Raw genomic sequence first — 23,512 nt, 5'->3', positions numbered from 1 at the left:
TGAATGTGAAAAATTATGTGCTTTTAATACAATAGGTAGACTAACGCATACAAAGCAGAAAGAGGACCGTTACCAAATAATCTGTGAGACAACAAAAATATTTATCACCACAAAGTCATCTGACCACCCGCAGCATGAAAAATGCAGACGGCGCCGCAATTATCTCTGTTGGGACACGCAGGCAACCCATGGGAATGCAGCCCTCTAGTGCAGTCAGTACACAACACTATGCTCATCATGTCTTAGCAGGATCAGATGGCGACAAGGGTCCCAGAAGGGTCAGACAGCCAGGGAAGACCAGTCTACGGAGCTCAGGTGAATTTTGCAGTATATTAACAATATCAGTGAATGATACCAAGTTCCATCTTAAATTGATGGGTAGACCTACAGTAGCTACAGGACAGCAGCTTAAGCTTAAAGCTACAGTCTGGGATCTGGGAATCATGGTAATTTCAATTATTGAACCATTTATTCAATTTTTTGATAATATAATGTATAAATGTACACCAAGGTAATTCTTTGTCATGCCTCATTTTAGGAGGATCAGATGGTGACAGGGGTCTCAGCAGGGTCAGGCAGCCAGGGAAGACCAGTCTGATGGAGCTGAGGTTAATTTTTTCAGATACAACACTTTATTCTCTCCGTGCAGCAAACACTGGACAAGCCATATGCTATTTTAAAGCATTCTGAGAAGCCTCCAAAGTTGATTTCCAAACGGTATCAAGGTTGTTTTTTTCGTTAACATATAAAACAGAAATGTGAGGAAGACCTGGTAGAAGCTATTGATGATGATTAATGGATACAGATCTGTTCGAATGCCCAGTCATGTTCATATCATCTCAGACATAAATTACTGCAGTTTAAGACCATCCATAGAAAGTACTACATGTCAGTGAAACTGAATTACATGCACTCAGAAATGTCATTCCTCTGCTGGAGCTGTAAAACACAAAAGGGGACACATTTGCATATGTTATGGCCTTGTGAAGGCTGGCTGAATTCTGGCAAAGAGTATGTTCTTTTATCTCAGCATGTCTATAGCTTCTCCCTTCTCCATGTTTTTGTTTGCTTGGAAATGTTGATACTGGAGACTGTTATCTGAAGAAACTGTGTAACCAAGTATTTATAGTGGCTAAGAAATGCATTGCCATTAATTGGAAGGTTGGTTATCCTCCCACAATGTCAAGTTATGTATCACTAGATTTGATTTATTACCAGATTAAGGGTATACTGGGCAACTTTCATAAGGTCTGGGTGCCTTATATGGAATACAGTATGACTAAAGGAGTCTATTGAAAACATGCCCACGTCAGCGGAGATACCTATTTAAGCAATCACTAGCTGCTGGGCTGCTCAGTCCTTGCCATGTGGGTCTGCTGACCTGTGGGTTGTCACTCTGGCCTTGGCAAAACTAATAAATGAATGTTTCACTAATATCCTAAAGCTGAGTGGGGTGTGTTGGGTTGGGGCGCTGCAGGGTGGTGGACCCCTAGGGACAGGACGGGGCAACCCAGCAATATTGTGTGCAAATAAAAAGAGCTCTACAGTACTATTAGTCCTGTGAGATTAATTATATGGAGGATTTGCTGTTTCTGTCTGTTAATGTATATTTGAGGTGTATGTGTTCTTTGTTGTTGTTTCCTAAACTTTTCCTTGGGAATTAAAAAAATGTAAGGTGGGAACTGGGAAGGAAATTGTGTTGGGAGAGAGTTGAGTTATTGACTAGAATGGTGGGGGTCGGGCGTGCAGGCGGCTCGGGCTGGCTGGTTGGTCTGGCTGAAATTTGATAGAGAGGATGTCTTAATAAAGACAATCAAAAGTCTTCGTATTTTTTTAAAAGAGTTGTTCATTTGTTAAAAGGTGCAACACAATATTTATTATTGAAATATCTTTGATCTAGTTCAGTCTTATTAATCACTTAAAAATATTTAATAATTACCTTACCTAGCTAGATGACTGTCTGTCTTTTTGCTTACTTTTTGTTCTAAATATAGACGGCTTATTGGATTGTGTAAAAATGCAGGAAATTAGCTTTAGATGCCCCAGAAAATTCTGGGAGAGGACTCCCAGAATTTAATTTGGGTATTTCATTTCATTGTTATTTGTTTTTGTCTATATTGCATTTGTTTTAAGCATAAGTGCAATGTAATGTACCCATATTTACGTATAGCTGCATGTTTTCCTGATTTTCTAGTTTGGGTCCCAGGCTGAAGAAGTTTAAGAACCCCTGATCCAGAGCATCCCAAACATGCTCAATGGGTGACATGTCTGGTGAGTATGCAGGCCATGGAAGAACTGGGACATTTTCAGCTTCCAGGAATGGTGTACAGATCCTTGCAACATGGGTCCGTGCATTATCGTGATGAAACATGAGGTGATGGCGGCGGATGAATGGCACGACAATGGGCCTCAGGATCTCGTCACGGTATCTCTGTGCATTGAAATGGCCATCTATAAAATGCAATTGCGTTTGTTGTCCGTAGCTTATGCCTGCCCAAACCATAACCCCACCATGGGGCACTCTGTTCACAACGTTGACATCAGCAAACCGCTCGCCCATACGATGCCATACACGTGGTCTTAGGTTGTGAGGCCGGTTTCTCAAAAATGACGTTGAGGCGGCTTATGGTAGATAAATGAACATTCAATTCTCTGGCAACAGCTCTGGTGGACATTCCTGCAGTCAGCATGGCGATCGCACGCTCCCTTAAAACTTCAGACATCTGTGGCATTGTGTTACAAAACTGCACATTTTAGAGTGGCCTTTTATTGTCACCAGCACAAGGTGCCCCTGTGTAATAATTATGCAGTTTAATCCGCTTCTTGATATGCCACACCTGTCAGGTGGATGGATTATCTTGGCAAAGGATACATGCTCACTAACAGGGACATAAACAAATGTGTGCACTAAAAGAGAGAAATAAGCTTTTTGTGCATATGGAAGATTTCTGGGATCTTTTATTTCAGCTCATGAAACATGGGACCAACACTTTACATGTTGCATTTATATTTTTGTTCAGTGTATATAGGATGGTCAGAAATCCCTCATTTATCAGGAAGAAATCATACCTCTGGTTCATGGAAATGAGGGAATGACATCAGTAGGTAACAATATAGCAAATAGCTGGAGTGTTAGAACGTACAGAAAGGTCCATCAATGACAGAGAGACTCATAACAGGTAGAGAGTAGACTCACTTGGCCTCATTGCGTTGAATCTCCTTGTCCTTCTGCTGAATCTGGTGGTTCAGCTCAATCACACTCTGGGCCAGCTACATGAAAGCAGAGCGAGAGAGAAGAGAAAGACATTCAGTCAAAACATCCACAACTGAGGGCAAGTTGGTTACAAACAAACCAGAGGATAAACAAACAAATGGAGAGTCAGGGTCTTAAGTCCAGACCTTGCTCCAACTGACCTAGTCACAGACATTTTAAGATAGATATTTGGATCCAATTAAGTAGCTAACCAACAGTATTGTTTTTAATGGTAGGCCACTCTGGTAAGCCTACATTATGATCAAATAGCCACAGTAGCCTGCTTGTCCAACTTAAAATGGGTACAGCTTCACTGTTCACAGTAAACGTGCGCTGGAAGTTGCATAGAATATTCACAACGTTCAAGTTTGTACTCAGCAGACCTGAAATTTGGTCAGTGCTGAAAATTTGAGGGATCATTGCATGACAGGTGTGGCTTGTCAAGAAGCTGATTAAACAGCATGATCATTACATAGGCGCGCCTTGTGCTGGGAAAATAAGCCACTAAAATGTGCAGTTTGGTCACAACACAATGCCACAGATGTCTCAAGTTTTGAGGGAGCATGCAATTGGCATGCCGTCTGCAGGAATGTCCACCAGAGCTTTTGCCAGAGAATTGAATGTTAATTTCTCTACCATAAGCCGCGTCCAACGTCATTTTAGAGAATTTGGCAGTATGTCCAACTGGCCTCACAACCGCAGACCACGTGTAACCATGCCTGCCCATGACCTCCACATCTGGCTTCTTCACCTGCAGGATTGTCTGAGACCAGCCACCCAGACAGCTGATGAAACTGTGGGTTTGCACAAAGAAATAATTTCAGCACCAACTGTCAGAAACAGTCTCAGGTAAGATCTGGATGATCGTCGTCCTCACCAGGGTCTTGACCTGACTGCAGTTCGGTGTCGTAACCAACATCAGTGGGCAAATGCTCACCGTCGCTGGCACACTGGAGAAATGTGCTCTTCATGGATGAATCCTGGTTTCAACTATACTGGGCAGATGGCGTCGTGTGGGCAAGCGGTTTGCTGATGTCAATGTTGTGAACAGAGTGCCCCATGGTGGCAGTGGGGTTATGGTATGGGCAGGCATAAGCTACAGACAACGAACACAATTGCATTTTATCGATGGCAATTTGAATGCACACAGATACCATGACGAGATCCTGAGGCCCATTGTCGTGCCATTCATCCGCCGCCATCACCTCATGTTTCAGCATGATAATGCACAGCCCCATGTCGCAAGGATCTGTACACAATTCCTGGAAGCTGAAAATGTCCCAGTTCTTCCATGGCCTGCATACTCACCTGACATGTCACCCATTGAGCATGTTTGGGATGCTCTGGATAAACGTGTACGCCAGCGTGTTCCAGTTCCCGACAATATCCAGCAACTTCGCACAGCCTTCGAAGAGGAGTGGGACAACATTCCACAATAAACAGCATGATCAACTCTATGCTAAGGAGATGTGTCGCACTGCATGAAGCAAATGGTGGTCACACCAGATATGGACTGGTTTTCTGATCCACGCTCCTTTTTTTTTTTAAGGTATCTGTATTCCCAGTCATATGAAATCCATAGATAAGGGCCTAATTAATTTATTTCAATTGACTGATTTCCTTATATGAACTGTAACTCAGTAAAATCTTTGAAATTGTTGCATATTGCGTTTATATTTTTGTTCAGTGTATAAAGTGGTTTGTTCATTTAAACTTATTCTATTTTTGCCTCTGAAACCGGGCCCAGTTCGTTTTGAGAGGAAATTAAGAAGTAAGGATTTGACAGCTAGTAACATTTTCAGACACAGCCAAGTGGTGACCAACCCTCATACTGGAGAGCTACCCTCCAGATTACACCCCAAACCTAACCTAGCACACCCAATTCTACTAATTAGCTGCTCCCCAGAACCTCAATTAGCTGAATCAGCTGTGCTAGTTTAGGGTTGGAGCGAAAGCCTACAGTGTAGTTCTCCAGAGGAAGGTTTGGCCAGGACGGCACAATAAAGGCTAACCTCGCCCCGTTTCTTATGAAGCTCTGTCAGCTCCTCCTGGTGCCTGATTCGCATCTTGGCCATCTCCTGCTGTAGGTTGTCGCTGCGACTTGAGTCCACCCCCGGGCTGAGGAACCAAACACAGATGGTTTCACAAGGTCACAAGCAAGGTTATTGCTATCTGGGATCCTTGGGAAATCCCTACCCTAACCTTAACCGTTTTAACTTCAATGGGGTGACGTTAGAGTTGGATCTCCCAAGGATCCTGTTTAGACTTCCTCACAAGAAAGGGATTTCTGGACCGCCATCCCCTCTAATGCAAACAACAACGCTTCTTATAACACCAATGCCCACCTCTAAATTAACCTCTATTCCCTAGGCACTCGAGTAGATCTGAAAGGATTGGAGAGGATAGGTATAAGCAGGTAGCAGCTTGACTTCGCAACACACACGAGTTCAGAGGTCAAATCGTCAGGAGGCCTACCTGCTGTCATGTCTGTTCTGAAAGTCATATTTGTCCGACTGATATCTCTCTGAAAGAACAGCCTGTAGATCGGACTTCTCCAAGAGACGGTTATCTGAGAAAAACACAAACAGGTCCTTTAAAATACTTTCTGGGATAACTGCACAGGCAGCAGAACCAAAAACCAGTCAATCAATAGCATCTTGAGCACTGAGACATGGTATGGGCCTCTAACATTGGTGGATGATCTCCTCGAAGGCCTGCCGCTGCACACGGTCCCTCTGCTTCAGTTGCTCTGCGACGTGCCTCTTCCATGAGCACTCCACACGACGCTCTGCCATCACCACCTGCACACACACCCACCAAGAAGTGAATACATCCATCATCACGCCCTGCCTCATGAACCCATTTCAAGAGAAATTACTGGCAAAAGCGTCTAGGCACACCACAGCTTCCAATATATCAAGTAAAGCCAAGTCTAATAAGAATAAATGGGCAATGCTGCTTCATCCATGTTCCATTTGATTCTGAAATCTTTCAAAATGCCACACATAGGTGGAATATGAATACTGATGAAAAAAAACATGGTCAGACATGGACTAGAGCCAGAGAGAAAGAGGCAAAGCAACAGGATTTACTAAACCAAAAATCAGTCCACGAAAATAAAACCACAAAGTGAGGAATTTTTGTATGGAGGTCAATGAGTGTCGAATTAAGTCAACAAAAATGGGAATTGCTCATTTGCTACGTGAGGCTTATTTGATTGAATAGAAGTTTCGTAATGGTTAGGTTGTTAAGAATGCACTGATATAAGTGAATGCACATGGCAATTCGGCAACGGAACAAATGTACTTATATCAGAGTTGTGCCTGTTGTTCACACACATCTGCCCACTCATTGGCTAGAATGGTCCCACCTGATCTCGCCTCCCTTCCACCTTTCAGGACATGCATTTCCATTGTTAGAGCGGTCACTCGACCATCTTCACGACATAATAGATCATCTTTGCTATAGCTAGGTTGAATTCAAAGCCTGTATCTCATAACCACAAACTGCTTTGGTTGGTTGAAAGGCGCATTATTATTAAAAAAAAAATCAAATTATAGTTGTCACATATAATAATAATAATGCCATTTAGCAGACGCTTTTATCCAAAGCGACTTACAGTCATGTGCGCATATATTTTTACGTATGGGTGGTCCCAGGGATCGAACCCACTACCCTGGCGTTACAAGCGCCATGCTCTACCAATTGAGCTACAGAGGACCACATGCTTCGTAAACAACGTGTGTTGACTAACAGTGAAATGCTTACTTACGGCTCATTTTCCAACAATGCAGTTAAAGATACAAAAAATAGTGACAGGAGGGATAAATACACAGTGAATAACAATAATTAGTAAAAAAATAACATGGGAGTACCAGTACAAAGTCGATGTGCAGGGGTACGAGGTAATTGAGGTAGCTATGTACATATAGGTAGGGGTAAAGTGACTACGCAACAGCATAGATAAGACAGTAGCAGCAGCGTATGTGGTGAGTGTGAAAGTGTGTGCATGAGACGTCAGTATGCATGTGTGCGGGCATATGTAGTGTGTGTGAGTTGGGGTGTCAGTATGTGAGAGTGTGTGGGTAGAGTCCAGTATGTGTGCATAGAGTAGGTAAAAAATTGTTTGTGCAAAAAAAAGGTAAATGCAGGCAGTCCGGGTAGCCATTTGACTAGCTATTTAGCAGTCTTGTTTAGCAGTCTTATGACTTGGGGGTAGAAGCTGTTCGGGTCCTGTTAGTTCCAGATTTGGTGCACTGGTACCGCTTGCCGTGAGGTAGCAGAAAGAACCATCTATGGCTTGGGAGGCTGGGGTCAGAAAAATGTTTGGGCCTTCCTCTGACACCGCCTGGTATGGTCCCGGATGGCAGGGAGCTCGATGATTTGCTAAGTCATTTGCCAGAGCAGTAACAACGTTGTGTGTGTTGGTGAAAGGAATAGCCATCCGATTGACTGCGCAAACAAGTACACAGATTATGGTAGCCCTCTTCGGTCTAGCTAGGATCATGCTAGCAAGCTAACGTTAACTAGATAACATTACGCAACAAATGCCTACTACAGTAACTAACTAGTAGCCAGCTAGTTAAATACCTAACATTAGTTAGCTAGCTAGATAGGTAACGTTTTTAACTTACAAAGTTGTACCTACGTCTATAGCACGACAAGCTAGCTAGCAGTCTATCTGCTAATGCTAGCTAGCTTGCAAGCTAGGTAGCTATATGTTTTCACAAACACGCAGTCATTAGCAAGTGTGATAGTTAGCATCAAGAGGAATGGAAACTATTGTTAACTTACGCTAGTTAGCGTAGCTAGTGTCACATCCACTCAGATCATGACATTTAGTCGTTTTCAGCTGCCTACTTGTGCTAAATTGGCGTTAGTTGATGCTTTGAAAAAAGTTGAGATATAAACCACATAGCTAGTTAGCTAACTTGTGATAGCTAACAGCCAGCTAGCAAACGGTAGCGAATCAAGGCAGACGACATTCGTCAGCCGAGACGAGAGCCAAAACTATTTATAAAATAAACATAAAATCATCAACTCACACCATCTAAACGAGTCTTCAGACACCAGTGAACAGTTCAGTTTTAGCTGTATTGTTGTTTTTCGGTTTAAAATAGCTCGCTGCTAACCAACTCCTGCATGTCCAGCCTCAATCAACTTCACAACCCTTTTAGCTTTTCTTCTTCTTCGTGTGAATTTCCGGCACTAAACGCTGTATTGCTGCCGTTCGCAGGTCGGAGTGCGGATTGCACAATTTCGTCACAAAAAAGTAGGTACTGTAGCTGCGTCCCGGACAAGTCTCTGAGTAGAGGGTGTGTCGAAAACGCTCTGCTATAGGTTAGACGCTCTTCATTGAATTGTGTTGACATTGGTCAGTTCCAGACGTAGCTAATACACTATATATACAAAAGTATGTGGATACCCCTTCAAATTAGTGGATTTAGCCACATACGTTGCTGACAGGTGTATAAAATCGAGCACACAGCCATGCAATCACCATAGACAAACATTGGCAGTAGAATGGCCTTACTGAAGAGCTCAGTGACCTTCATCGTGACACCGTCATAGGATGCCACCTTTCCAACAAGTCAGTTCGTCAAATTTCTGCCCTGCCAGAGTTGCTCCAGTCAACTGTAACTGCTGTTATTGTGAAGTGGAAACGTGTAGAAGCAACAACGGTCAGCCGCAAAGTGGTAGGTCACACAAGCTCAAAGAACGGGACCGCCGAGTGCTGAAGCGTGTAGTGTGTAAAAATCGTCTGTCCTCGGTTGCAACACTCACTACCGAGTTCCAAACAACATCAGCACAATAACTGTTCATTGGGAGCTTCATGAAATGGGTTTCCATGGCCGAGCAGCTGCACATAAGCCTAAGATCACCATGCACAATGCCAAGCGTCAGCTAGAGTGGTGTAAAGCTCGCCGCCATTGGACACTGGAACAGTGGAAACGCGTTCTCTAGAGTGATTAATCAAGTTTCACAATCTGGCAGTCCGACGGACTAATCTGGGTTTGGCAGATGCCAGGAGAACGCTACCAGCCCCAATGCATAGTGCCAACTGTACATTTAGGTGGAGGAGGAATAATTGGTTGGGGCTGTTTTTAATGGTTCGGGCTAGGCCTTAGATCCAGTGAAGGGAAATCTTAACACCACAGCATAAAAAATACAAAATAAAGTTATACTTTTGAATCATCTGTCCATAGAACATTCTTCCAGGTGCTTTTTGGCAAACTTGAGTCAACTTTTTGGACGACATGGGTCCCATTTTGGCTGGCGAACACCAAACCCTGAATTCCACAGTAAGAACATCATACCAACGTTCAAGCATGGTGGTGGTAGTGTGATGGTTTGGGGATGCTTTGCTGCCTCAGGACCTGGACGACTTGCCTTAATAGAAGGAACGATGAATTCTGCTCTGTATCAGGTAATTCTACAGGAGAATGTCAGGCCATCCGTCTGTGAGCTGAAGCTGAAGCACAGCTGGGTCATGCAGCAAGACAATGATCCAAAACAAACAATCAAGTCTACATGAAAATGGCTGAAGAAGCAACAAATCTGAAGTTTTGGAATGGCCTAGTCAAAGTCCAGACATAATCCCAATTGAGATGTTGTGGCAGGACTTGAAACGTGAAAAAATTAAGAAAATAATATATAAATAATGAAATACAATTGAAGTCGGAAGTTTACATACACGTAGGTTGGAGTCATTAAAACTAGTTTTTCAACCACTCCACACATTTCTTGTTAACAAACTATAATTTTGGCATGTCGGTTAGGACATCTACTTAGTGCATGACACAAGTCATTTTTCCAACAATTGTTTACGGACAGATTATTTCATTTATAATTCACTGTATCACAATTCCAGTGGATCAGAAGTTTACATACACTAAGTTGACGGTGCCTTTAAACAGCTTGGAAAATTCCAGAAAATGATGCCATGGCTTTAGAAGCTTCTGATAGGCTAATTGACATAATTTGAGTCAATTGGAGGTGTACCTGTGGATGTATTTCAAGGCCTACCTTCAAACTCAGTGCCTCTTTGCTTGACATCATGGGAAAATCAAAAGAAATCAGCCAATACCTCAGAAAAAAATTTGTAGACCTCCACATGTCTGGTTCATCCTTGGGAGCAATTTCCAAACACCTGAAGGTACCACGTTCATCTGTACAAACAATAGTACGCAAGTATAAACACAATGGGACCACATAGCCGTCATACCGCTCAGGAAGGAGACCCGTTCTGTCTCCTAGAGATTAACGTACTTTGGTGTGAAAAGTGCAAATCAATCCCAGAACAACAGCAAAGGACCTTGTGAAGATGCTGGAGGAAACAGGTACAAAAGTATCTATATCCACAGTAAAACGAGTCCTATATCGACAGAACATGAAAGGCCGCTCAGCAAGGAAGAAGCCACTGCTCCAAAACCGCCATAACAAAGCCAGACTACGGTTTGCAACTGCACATGGGGACAAAGATCGTACTTTTTGGAGAAATGTCCTCTGGTCTGATGAAACAAAAATAGAACTGTTTGCCCATAATGACCATCGTTATGTTTGGAGGAAAAAGGGGAAGGGTTGCAAGCCGAAGAACAACATCCCAACCGTGAAGCACGGGGATGGCAGCATCATGCTGTGGGGGTGCTTTGCTGCAGGAGGGACTGGTGCACTTCACAAAATAGATGGCATCATGAGGAAGGAAAATTATGTGGATATATTGAAGCAACTCTCAATCTCAAGACGTCAGTCAGGAAGTTAAAGCTTGGTCGCAAATGGGTCTTCCAAATGGACAATGACCCCAAGCATACTTACAAAGTTGTGGCAAAATAGCTTAAGGACAACAAAGCCCTGACCTCAATCCTATAGAAAATATTTGGGCAGAACTGAAAAGGCGTGTGCGAGCAAGGAGGCCTACAAACCTGACTCAGTTACACCAGCTCTGTCAGGAGGAATGGGCCAAAATTCACCCAACTTATTGTGGAAAGCTTGTGGAAGGCTACCCGAAATGTTTGACCCAAGTTAAACGGTTTAAAGGCAACGCTACCAAATACTAATTGAGTGTATGTAAACTTCTGACCCACTGGGAATGTGATGAAAGAAATAAAAGCTGAAATAAATCATTCTCTCTACTATTATTCTGACATTTCATATTCTTAAAATAAAGTGGTGATCCTAACTGACCTAAGACAGGGCATTTTTACTAGGATTAAATGTCAGGAATTGTGAAAAACTGAGTTTAAATGTATTTGGCTAAGGTGTATGTAAACTTCCGACTTCAACTGTACATGATGGGATGTATAGATATTATGGACAGTATATGTATAGAATATAATAATAATATGGCATTTAGCAGACGCTTTTATCCAAAGCGACTTACAGTCATGTGTGCATACATTTTTACGTATGGGTGGTCCCGGGGATCAAACCCACTACCCTGGCGTTACAAGCGCTATGCTCTACCAATTGAGCTACAGAGGACCACAATATGTGGTATACCTGAAGAATACGTAGGATAGAATAGTATATGTATATGTACAGTAATAGTTAAATAGTATAGGCCTTGACTAGAATACAGTCTATACATATGAAGTGGATAAAACAGTATGTAAACATTATTAAAGTGACAGTGTTCCATGTCTATGTACGTAGGCAATAGCTTCTAAGGTGCAGGGTTGAGTAACTGGGTGGTAGCCGACTAGTGACAGTGACTAAAGTTCAGGGCAGCGTTCTGGGCGGTGACTATTTAACAGTCTGATGGCCTTGAGATAGAATCTGTTTTTCAGTCTCTTGGTCTCAGCTTTGATGCACCTGTACTGACCTCGCCTTCTGGATGGTAAAGGGGTGAACAGACCATGTGTTGGGTGGCTGAGGTCCATGATGATCTTTGGGCCTTAGGGGCCAAACCAAATTTCTTCAGCACTTTCTTCGCTACGCTGTCTGTGTGGGTGGATCATTTCAGATTGTCAGTGATGTGTACGCCGAGGAAATTGAAGCTATATACATTTTCCACTGCAGCCTCGTCGATGTGGATGGGGGCGTGCTCCTTCTACTGTCTCCTGAAGTCCTCAATGTTAAAATTGAGGGAGAGGTTATTACCTCTGTAAGCCCATCACGCGCATTCAACAGAGGTTAGCAGCACTCAGTTCACTGTTCTTACAGCGTCATGTAACATAGTCCCCCCCATCTGACTCCACACTGAAATAAAAGTAACAATTAGCTAATTGGCAATGTCAGGCTGGGTCTGTAGCTCTATGGCTGCATTTAGACAGGCAGCCCAATTCATATCAGATCTTTTTCAGAGCTGATCTGATTGGTGAAAAGACAGAATCGGGTTGCCTGTCTAAATGCAGCCTATTTAGCAAATAATTAAAAATAACTTTTATTTTTAAGAGTTAGCTAGCTTGTAAAGTGGCAAATTAAATGTGGCTTTTTCCTAGACCTATCCAGCTAGCTAAAAAACAGTAGCTTAGTGCTCAAACTCTGGAAGAACCTTATCTATTCTAGCTCATAGATTATCATATGATTTACTTCATATATTCCAAATAAAAAAATCTTACATTTTTTTTGCCATGCTTATTGGTATTTTCAACAACAGTCTTCTGGAGTCAGACCGTGGTCATGCTGGATAAATGGCAGTTGGTGGACAGTGATGTTCGAAAAACAAATTAATTATAGAAACCTAAGTTTCTATCCTTAAAGGATTTAACCTCTTTCTAAAAAGGGTTTTTACATTTTGACCAAATAACCAAAAGGTTCTATATAGAACCCTAAATAACCTTTTTTTCTAAGAGTGTGGTTCAAGCCCAGTCAGAGGCAAGTGGAAGGTGAAAGTGAAACAGATAATCTAGCACAGTGACGCCAGTTACATGAACCAATTACTGTATTTTGCCGTCTGAAGCAGTCCAACTGTAGATTTGTACAACAGATTCGGACCAAAGTATCTGGGTTAGACACATTGTAGACATAGCAGATGAAATGTTAAGTAAAGAATAGAATATCACATTTTTAATTTTGAGTGGAGAATTTCTTTAAATGTCCAGCAGAGAGCTGAGCAATCACAAGACATTACTTGAACATATGGCTATAGTCAGTTTAGAATCACAGGATTCACTATAAAAAGTACTGTATTTGATGTTTACCCACTGGGCACACACTGATTGAATCAACGTTGTTTCCACGTCATTTCAATGAAATTACGTTGAATCAATGTGGATTAGACGTCTGTACCCAGTGGGTATCTTTTCCATTCATTTGGAGTTGTGGCATAGCTTCTATTTTCTATTAATTTGGATATACAATATCAATAGAACAATAATCATCAACAGATACATTGTTTTATTTTCAACACATTTCAAAGTAATAAACATTGCATTAATATTCACAGTGACTCACTCAACTCAAGAAGACAACAAAAACTAAAATATATAACGGCAAATGCAAACCAGTGAAGTAACACTTTAGCGAAGTAACATATGAAAACAGACAAACAAACAATTTTATTTTTATTTTTTCAACACACACATTTTAAACTGCTTTAAACATAAGCTTTTGAACTCCCCGACTCTGACACAGGTGCTGCCCTGTAGATCTGTTGTCCACGGCCTGTTTTGGAGTAGTTGTTTGAATATCCCCTGTAAGACAAGTAGGGTACAATAGATTGGACAACAATGATTTCTTTGACTAGTTCATGTAACAGATGGTAAATTGCTAGCTAACTAGTGTTGGCTAGCCCATTACATGCCTGGAGACCTGAGATAGAGTTGTCCTCGCTTTGCCCAACGAAGACCATGGTTTTGGTAGGATAATGGTTAGCTTGCACATTAGCTTTGGGAGTAGGAAGTGTCTTTGGTTGCATCCCAAATGGCTATATAGTGCACTACTTTTGACCAGAGCCCTATAGTGCACTATATAGGGATTAGGGTGCAATTTGGGACTCAACTTTGTGGACGCAATTACTCACCCTGTTGGTGGTCCTGATGGACCCTTCTTACAGGAACAGCAGAGCATGACCCCACCCAGAATGGCCAGACAGGCAGCACCCCAGCCCATGTATAGACCTGCACCCAGCTCAAACCTACAGGGACAGAGAATTAATCAACTTGACCTGTGTGTGTGTGTTTGTGTGTGTACCCAAATCAGAATGATTCCTTCAATAAAAGGTTTTTATGAACAAGGTTTTAATTGATTGGTTGAGTGATGTGACCTGACCGAAAAAAAATTAAACCTGGCCTTAATTAGAACGGCAATTCCCAGGCAGTACTTTCAGCTTTTGGGATGTGTACTCACCTTACTCCTGCAAAGAATGGATCATGGAACTCCTGTACCACCCGTGCAGCATACCATGACACAGCAGTCAAGGTGGAAAGACCTGTTGGAGAGGCAGATTGAAATGGTTGGTAAACGGCAGAAGAAAGAGAGATGGGAGGGGGGAGAGAGGGGAAGAGAGAGAGAGAGAGAGAGAGAGAGAGAGGGGGGGAGGGGGGGAGAGAGAGGGAGAGAGGGGGGGAGGGGGGGGGGAGAGAGAGAGAGAGAGGGAGAGAGAGAGAGAGAGAGAGAGATAGATAGATAGATACTGTGAGAGGAGAGCTGAATAAAGCTGATGATGCTGGCAGTTGGGGACACACCTGATAAGATGAACAAGCTACCGCCGGTCAGAGCGATTTTGCCCTTCGCCTGTTCAGAAGTGCTGCCGATCTTTGTGCATTTCAGCCCCAGCACTGACACAATGATGGATGCTAGACCCAGGAGCAGAGCGATGATCATCAGGGCTCGACATGCCTGTATGTAGCCTGAACACAGGAAGCGACAGAGTTCCAGTCAACAACAGACATTGGATAGATAGAGAGCCTGAGTAGACTGGGACTTGGAGACAATACTAAAGGTAAAGGGAGGGAAATGTGCTCAACTCTATCCCCTTGCGTGTCTCACAACACACACACACACACACACACACGCACTAAAGAAGGCATAGCAGAAACATTTGCAGGGTGTTCTAGTGGGACATGTTGCCTAAAGAAAATAAATAGACTTCAATTGCTGTTATCAAGCAAGTGCTGGTGGCCTTTTTTTTCATTGTTAGACACCGCTAAAGGCTTATATCAACTTCCTGTATGTCACATACAGAACACAAACAAATGGAGGCTTTAACTCAGATGTAGGATGTGTCTAAGATACAGAACTGTATCAATACATGGATCATTCATGTTTGCCGAAGAGACACTCCATTGAAAATATAAAGACAGATTGTGTTCCTCTTATTCTTAAAACATTTGGCAACATCTGGAATCTAACAAAACAGACTAGTTAAGGTTGTTGTATGTAATTGATAGACCTTTACACAGCAAAATCGCTTCACATAACATTAACCATTTGTTTAAGAAACAGAGTCGGCAAGTGACACAGAGGAGCAGGAAACGTTTCCCTTTACATTTTTTACATTTTAGTCATTTAGCAGACGCTCTTATCCAGAGCGACTTACAGTTAGCACATACATTATTTTATCGAACCCACAACCCTGGCGTTGCAAACGGCATGCTCTACCAACTGAGCTACATCCCCTGCCGGCCATTCCCTCCCCTACCCTGGACGACGCTGGGCCAATTGTGCGCCGCCCCATGGGTCTCCCGGTCGCGGCCGGCTACGACAGAGCCTGGATTCGAACCAGGATCTCTAGTGGCACAGCTAGCACTGCGATGCAGTGCCTTAGACCACTGCGCCACTCGGGAGAGTATTTAGAGTTCCCTTTGACCAGGGGTGTCAAACTAATTTGCCAATATTGTTTGGGACAGGTTTTGGAGATTATCTATTGGTCCAGTTTGGGAGTAGTAGTCAGTCCAGTACCTACCAGGCAAAGCGAGCATAGACTCAAAGTCTTTGCAGTTCCTGATGCCGGCGCTGTTCTCGGCACACGAGTGAAATAAATTCTGGAACTGGCGTGTGGATACGATGACACTGCCAGACACCGAGGACAACTTCCAGTAGTCATTGGCTAGTGAGGAGCCTGTGAGTAGCCAGCTCGCCACGCACAACAAAAACCCAGTTAGTTCCACCGCCGTCGACATGATCACCCAGAGTACACACACAGGTGTAGGAAAAGGCTTCCAAACTCTTGAGGTTGAAACCCTCAGACACACAGGATGATTGAAAATGGCCTTATGAGATGCAAGTTGTCGTTTGTCCTTGCTTGGTCTCCAATGTGCTGGATGTCTGTTGTCTTGTTTCAAACGCAGGGAACTTTAGTCTTTGCGCAGGGGTTGTAAATCAATAAGAGGCGTGTAAAAACCATAGGCTTCACCTATAAGGTGACGGTGACAAGGGTTTTGAGCTTAGGGGTGGTCTAAGGAGATAAACAATATGACAGATTGGTTCATCGAAATTGGTTTCAATTGGTTCATCGAAAGCAATGACACTGTTTGACTTTCTCAACTATTAAATCAGGAGTTTCACAATAGATACCTGCCATTGGAGTTTGCCATCGGTGTCTCCTTAGAATATACTCACTATTATTTTCAGGTTAGACAAAACTCTTTTAATCTCTCTCTGTAACAATTAAAGTACTCCGACCTTTGGTGGTAAGGTGACAGTTCTTCATTCTTATGAATGTGTGGTTATCTAGGAGTCTGTTGCAGTGTAATAGAGGCACACACACACACACACACACACACACACACACACACACACACACACACACACACACACAAACACACACACACTGAAAGGAAACTAAGGTCAGTGTGACTGTCAATGATTGACCGCGCGATGATACAATGATACTTGTGCGATTTACAACCCCTATTACCTTCATGGCCTGAAACTGAGACTTTATGGCCTGCATTCTTCAGTCTGAAGGTAGACAGTTGAATGTATCAGTCACGTAGGAAAGGAAGTAAAAAATACTACCGTACTACAGTGCCCATATGAGAACAGCTTCAAAACGTCCTGCTGAGACTGAGGTTGTCCTAATATGGACACTGTACTATAGGCCTTCTACAATTTATTTCACAGATACAGTATGTCAGCTTCATCTACACAATACTTTTGTAATGCAAATCCTTCTTTAGATCTTTGCTCAGTTTCTTAATTAATTTGTGCTGTGTCGACACTTATCAAAGCAACACATTTACCTTACAAAGGTAAAACTACATCAAGAGTCTAAGGATTTTAATCAGCAGCCGAAATCTAACTGCTGGGTCACACTGTTGGCTGGAATTTATTAATCGAAAGCCGCCATTGCAATGTTTATACAGCGCTTTTGTCCACAAACTACTGTCCGTGCATACACACTCCTCATTTTGGAACTTGGAGGCATCTACCAGGGAAGGAACTATGTCTATGTGGTATCCGAGGAAGATGTTTACAACATTAAAATATTTGTATTTGCTGAGCAATCGCAATCCTGGCGGGGCAATCTGCGATTGGTAATTACATTTTGGACTTTTAAATTAATAACATGAACCCATATATTTTTGAAGACTACAAATTATAAATGCCTCATGAGCTCAAAACATGATTAAAACTATAGCTTGGATGGTCAGTCCTTGGATCCATAGCTCTGTCTTTGAATTTGAAAGTGGTTCCATTTCTCCAACACCATTCCTCAGCTGTTTACCAAAACAATTTTGTTGTTGCTTAAACTACAGATTGCCCCTTTAATATTGCATGTGAGTATTGCACTGAGCCCTGCATGTGTCTCTCACCTGGTAGCCCCAGTACAGTCTTGTATCTCTGGCACTGCACAGAGCCCAGGGACGTGGCTGCGCAGGTCATCCACAGGCCCTCGAACTGCCAGTTGTTGATTGTGACTGCCTCAGAGTGGCTGCGGACCCTCCAGGAATGGGAACTAGTGCAGCTGTTCTCCAGACACCAGCCAATCACCCCTAAAGACAGACCCAGGACCTGGAAGGCTAAAAGCATGGTGGTCCGTCCTGCCGCCTGATTTACTTGGAAGAGAGAAGGCAGAACAAAATGTTTTTGTTATGTAGTAGTTATGAACCTACAAACACTGTAGTGTTAGCGATATCCCAGTAGGCAAAACTGGTTGCAATATGATGTATTTTATGTCATCACGGTCAGGTTGTATGATGGTTGTACAAGGACGTTTTGTTAACGTGGTTTTAGCAACCAGGAAAATATTTTATTTGAACAACCGACATGCAGTGCCTTCAGAAAATATTTATACCGCTTGACTTATTCCACATTTTGTTGTGTTAGTCTGAATTAAAAATAGATTACATTTTTAAAAATCTCACCCATCTACACACAATACCCCATAATGACAAAGTGAAAATATGTTTTTAGAAATGTGAGCAAATTTATTGAAAAAGAAATACAGAAATATCTCATTTACATTAGCATTCACACCCTTGAGTCAATACTTTGTAGAAGCACCTTTGGCAGCGATTACAGCTTTGAGTCATGTTGGGTATGTCTGTATCAGCTTTGCACATCTGTATTTGGGGATTTTCTCCCATTCTTCCTTGCAGATTTTCTCTAGCGTTGCTAAGTTAGATGGGGAGCGGCGGTGAACAGCAATCTTCAGATTTTCAATGGGATTCAGGTCTGGGCATTGGCTGGGCCGCTCAAGGACTTTCACATTATTGTTCGGAAACCATTCCAGCGTTGCTTTGGCTGTATGCTTGGGTCATTGTCCTGTTGGAAAGTAAATCTTCGCCCCCCCAGTCTGTCATTTGCACTCTGAAGCAGGTTCTCACCAAGTGTTTGCCTGTTTTTGGCTCCATTCATTGTTCCGCTCTATCCTTACCAGTCTCCTAGTTCCTGCCAGTGAAAAGCATCCCCACAGCATGATGCTGCCACCACCATGCTTCACGGTAGGGATGGTGTTAGATGGGTGATGAGCTATGCCTGGTTTTCTCCAGACATAGCGCTTTGCATTCAGGCCAAAGAGTAAAATTTTTGTCTCATCAGACAACATCATCTTTTGCCTTATGATCTCGGTCGTTCACGTGCCTTTTTGCAAACTCCAGGCATGCTGTCATGTGCCTTTTTTTCAGGTGTGGCTGGCCACACTCTCATAAAGCCCAGATTGGTGAAGTGCTGTAGAGACTGTTGTCCTTCTGGCAGGTTCTCCCAAGCCAAGGAACTATGTAGTTCTGTCAGAGTGGTCATTGGGTTCTTGGTCACCTCCCTGACCAAGGTCCTTCTTGCCCGGTTGCTCAGTTTGGTCGGACGGCCAGCTCTAGGCAGAGTCTGGGTAGTTCCATATTTTTTCCCAATGATGGAGACCACTGTGCTCTTGGAAACTTTCAACACTCTAGAAATTGTTTTATACCCTTCCCCAGATATACTGTACTGTATGTCTCATCACAATTCTATCTCGTAGATCTTATGGGATATTGTGTGTAGATGGTTGAGAACAAACATCTATTTAATCCATTGTGAATTCAGGCTGTAACACAAAACAAAATGTGGAATAAGTCAAGGGGTATAAATACTTTCTGAAGGCACTGTATGTCCTTCCCATGACGTCTTGATCTCGTCATGAAAAATGCAACTTTACCTGGTTGTAACAGACATCAGATGGTTGTAAACTGATTATATGTCTTCTCAACCAGAAAACCAGTTTACAACCAAAAAAGGATGTCATGGGGACATGGTGTGCAATTTCTTCCCCAGCTGGGTAGTGTGTACCACAGGAGGTTGGTGGCAGCTTAATTGGGGATGGGCTCATGGTAGTGGCTGGAGTTGAATAAGTGGAATGGTATCAAATACAAACACATGGTTTCCATGTGTTTGATGCCATTCCATTCACTCCATTCCAGCCATTATTATGAGCCGTTCTCCCCACAGCAGCCTCCACTGGTGTGTACCTACCAGTGCTTCAGGGGAAATATATTTGTAAGTCACAAATTTATCAATCTGTAGTAAAGTGATCGAATGGAAGGAACGTTGAAAGTTTTCACTATAGCAAATCATACCAAACAAAACAACCGTTCAATACAAAATGTCCTTTGCCAATCATATATAACATTGATAAATTAAACACAATCCATCGAAATGTTTAGAGAAATCTGATCGCAAGGAATTAAATGATTTGCTAAGACTATGTTACACCGTCCAGATGAGTATACCGTATAAACCAATCTCTCAAACAAAGAAATGGAAAAGTAAACCAATTTACTTACTGTTTCTGTGATGAGCTTGACTTGAACTTTCGGTCTTTGTTACTGTGTCTGCTGTGTTGTTGAATGGTATTTTGTATCCTGTGTTGTTCGAGTCTAGTTTGTGTTTCTATCCACTTGTTCTATTCAGGTGTTTAACACCAGTTGTCTGTTTCCCTGGTGGGCTATGGAAGAAGTAAGTTGGAAGAAGAGAGCGTGAAGGGTATTTTTTGGAACAGAGGCTGTGGTCCCACTGAGGTGATATTTGGGTATCGGGTGGATCAATGACCCTTCAAAACAACCTCCCACTTTGAGCATACATGCTCACCTCTGCACGTGGCCTACTACTCTCCCCCATATCTGCACTGTGGGTTCAATGGACTGCATCCCAAATGGCACCCTATTCCCTATATAGTGCACTACATTTGACCAGAGCCCATACGCACGAACACACTGAAAAGCAACACATCTAAAACTCACAGAGAAACTACTGCTCACTTTTTCAAACACACAATCGCATTATACACCAGGGTCAATTCCCATTTAAACTTCAAGTGAAGTGAAATTCACACCAAAAATAAATGGCACCTTTTTAATTCTTGACTTTTAACTGAATTTAAATGGAATTGAACCAAACCCTGTGATACACAATTAAGGACACAATGATACAGTTACGTAGAAAATGACTTAGGATGCATCGCAAATGGAACCCTATACATGTACTGTATAGTGCACTACTTTTGATCAAAGTCCTAGTCTAAAGTAGTCCCCATTAAGGGAACAGGGTGCTATTTGGGAAGCGGATTTAAAGGAGAATCTAATTCTGAGAAAAAGACAGCAGTTATAATTAGCTAAATACTGTTTTGACTCTAACGGTAGCATAAACAGTGGCCATTCTCATTATTTTTTTCAAGTATCACAACCGGGAAGAGTCAAGAGAAGACTTCCTCTCCTCGTCTACAACTCTTACCAGACACAGTCTCTGGCTTTTTCCCCAATGACCGTTTGTGGACTTTGGTCATTTTATTTGTCTATTTTACATCAATATCCTAACCCGCCAGCACCAAAGTTACAGTGAAGCCCAGATGACAATTTAAGCCCAAAATGCTTAAAAAGCTCAATTCAAATGCCTGTTAATGCCAATTTCAGAATAATATGACATCATGAAACAATAACATCCTGTTTAAAAACAAAAAGGGCACATGACTTCTGATAAAGGCGTGAGTGACTTCCTTCCTGTATCCAGGTGACAACTGTGATTCAGGGGTACAAAGTCTGTCCTACTGTATCTGTAATTCCTGCTACTGAAAAGATGTATAGTTTTATGGCTTAGTTAATGGTTTACTGGTGAAGGAGCAAAGTCCATCACCTTTCTCAGTTTGATAGACATGAGACTCTTTTAGTGAAATAGGAAATAGAAATGCAATCCTACCATGGTAAAAACAGTACAGATGGAAAGAAACCACAGTAGAGCTACAGTGAGGGAAAAAGGTATTTGATCCCCTGCTGATTTTGTACGTTTGCCCACTGACAAAGAAATGATCAGTCTATAATTTTAATGGTAGGTTTATTTGAACAGTGAGAGACAGAATAACAACGAAAAAATCCAGAAAAACGCATGTCAAAAATGTTATAAATTGATTTGCATTTTAATGAGGGAAATAAGTATTTGACCCCCTCTCAATCAGAAAGATTTCTGGCTCCCAGGAGTCTTTTATACAGGTAACGAGCTGAGATTAGGAGCACACTCTTAAAGGGAGTGCTCCTAATCTCAGTTTGTTACCTGTATAAAAGACACCTGTCCACAGAAGCAATCAATCAATCAGATTCCAAACTCTCCACCATGGCCAAGACCAAAGAGCTCTCCAAGGATGTCAGGGACAAAATTGTAGACCTACACAAGGCTGGAATGGGCTACAAGACCATCACCAAGCAGCTTGGTGTGAAGGTGACAACAGTTGGTGTGATTATTCGCAAATGGAAGAAACACAAAAGAACTGTCAATCTCCCTCAGCCTGGGGCTCCATGCAAGATCTTACCTCGTGGAGTTGCAATGATCATGAGAACGGTGAGGATCTTGTCAATGATCTCAAGGCAGCTGGGACCATAGTCACCAAGAAAACAATTGGTAACACACTACACCGTGAAGGACTGAAATCCTGCAGCGCCCGCAAGGTCCCCCTGCTCAAGAAAGCACATATACATGCCCATCTAAAGTTTGCCAATGAACATCTGAATGATTCAGAGGAGAACTGGGTGAAAGTGTTGTGGTCAGATGAGACCAAAATCGAGCTCTTTGGCATCAACTCAACTCGCCGTGTTTGGAGGAGGAGGAATGCTGCCTATGACCCCAAGAACACCATCCCCACCGTCAAACATGGAGGTGGAAACATTATGCTTTGGGGGTGTTTTTCTGCTAAGGGGACAGGACAACTTCACCGCATCAAAGGGACGATGGACTGGGCCATGTACCGTCAAATCTTGGGTGAGAACCTCCTTCCCTCAGCCAGGGCATTAAATGGGTCGTGGATGGGTATTCCAGCATGACATTGACCCAAAACACACGGCCAAGGCAGGAGTGGCTCAAGAAGAAGCACATTAAGGTCCTGGAGTGGCCTAGCCAGTCTCCAGACCTTAATCCCATAGAAAATCTGTGGAGGGAGCTGAAGGTTCGAGTTGCCAAACGTCAGGCTCGAAACCTTAATAACTTGGAGAAGATCTGCAAAGAGGAGTGGGACAAAATCCCTCCTGAGATTTGTGCAAACCTGGTGGCCAACTACAAGAACCGTCTGACCTCTGTGATTGCCAACAGGTTTTTGCCACCAAGTACTAAGTCATGTTTTGCAGAGGGGTCAAATACTTATTTCCCTCATTAAAATGCAAATCAATTTATAACATTTTTGACATGCGTTTCTGGATTTTTTTGTTGTTATTCTGTCTCCCACTGTTCAAATAAACCTACTGTCACAATCGTTGACGAACGAGAAGGACCAAGGCGCAGCGTGATATGCATTCATGTTTATTTATATTGAATAAACACCACGACAAAACAACAAAATTAACGATACGTGACGTCCTACGGTACACACACCAAACCTCACACGGAACAAGATCCCACAACCCACTAGTGCCAAAAGGC

At 42.6% G+C, this 23,512-nt stretch overlaps 2 protein-coding genes across 2 annotated transcripts in view; both read right to left on the bottom strand.

Annotated features, from left to right (window-relative positions):
- LOC311102131 (autophagy-related protein 16-1-like) overlaps positions 1-8,449 on the bottom strand; it is a 39,876-nt gene extending 31,427 nt beyond the window's left edge. Inside the window, exons 1-5 of the mRNA XM_084143367.1 lie at positions 8,299-8,449; positions 5,943-6,054; positions 5,729-5,822; positions 5,266-5,371; positions 3,197-3,270 (exon numbers count right to left, since the gene is read on the bottom strand). Coding sequence (XP_083999493.1) covers positions 3,197-3,270; positions 5,266-5,371; positions 5,729-5,822; positions 5,943-6,048 — 380 coding nt within the window. The 5' untranslated portion in view covers positions 6,049-6,054; positions 8,299-8,449. The remainder of the gene's footprint in view (positions 1-3,196; positions 3,271-5,265; positions 5,372-5,728; positions 5,823-5,942; positions 6,055-8,298) is intronic.
- Positions 8,450-13,576: 5,127 nt separating this feature from the next.
- Positions 13,577-20,638, bottom strand: LOC311101877 (claudin-19-like). Its single transcript, XM_084143110.1, has 6 exons — positions 20,398-20,638; positions 17,953-18,195; positions 14,881-15,045; positions 14,543-14,624; positions 14,217-14,330; positions 13,577-13,887 (listed from the first exon to the last, which is right to left on the bottom strand). The coding sequence occupies exons 2-6, from the start codon at positions 18,167-18,169 to the stop codon at positions 13,791-13,793; spliced, it is 675 nt and encodes a 224-aa protein (XP_083999236.1). The 5' UTR covers positions 18,170-18,195; positions 20,398-20,638; the 3' UTR covers positions 13,577-13,790.
- Positions 20,639-23,512: the final 2,874 nt, after the last annotated feature.

Source organism: Coregonus lavaretus (assembly GCF_964263955.1).
Source record: "Coregonus lavaretus genome assembly, chromosome: 26".
Classification (NCBI taxonomy): Eukaryota; Metazoa; Chordata; class Actinopteri; order Salmoniformes; family Salmonidae; genus Coregonus; species Coregonus lavaretus.
This window is presented reverse-complemented; position numbering and strand designations above follow the sequence as displayed.

Bases quoted from the DNA above. Each gene is read 5' to 3' on its own strand.
- LOC311101877 (XM_084143110.1), bottom strand. From the start codon at position 18,169: ATGCTTTTAGCCTTCCAGGTCCTGGGTCTGTCTTTAGGGGTGATTGGC. The intron at 15,046-17,952 runs GTGAGAGACACA...TCCTGTGTTCAG, and splicing joins GACTGTACTGGGGCTACCAG to GCTACATACAGGCATGTCGA. The intron at 13,888-14,216 runs GTGAGTAATTGC...CTTGTCTTACAG, and splicing joins CCATCAGGACCACCAACAGG to GGGATATTCAAACAACTACT.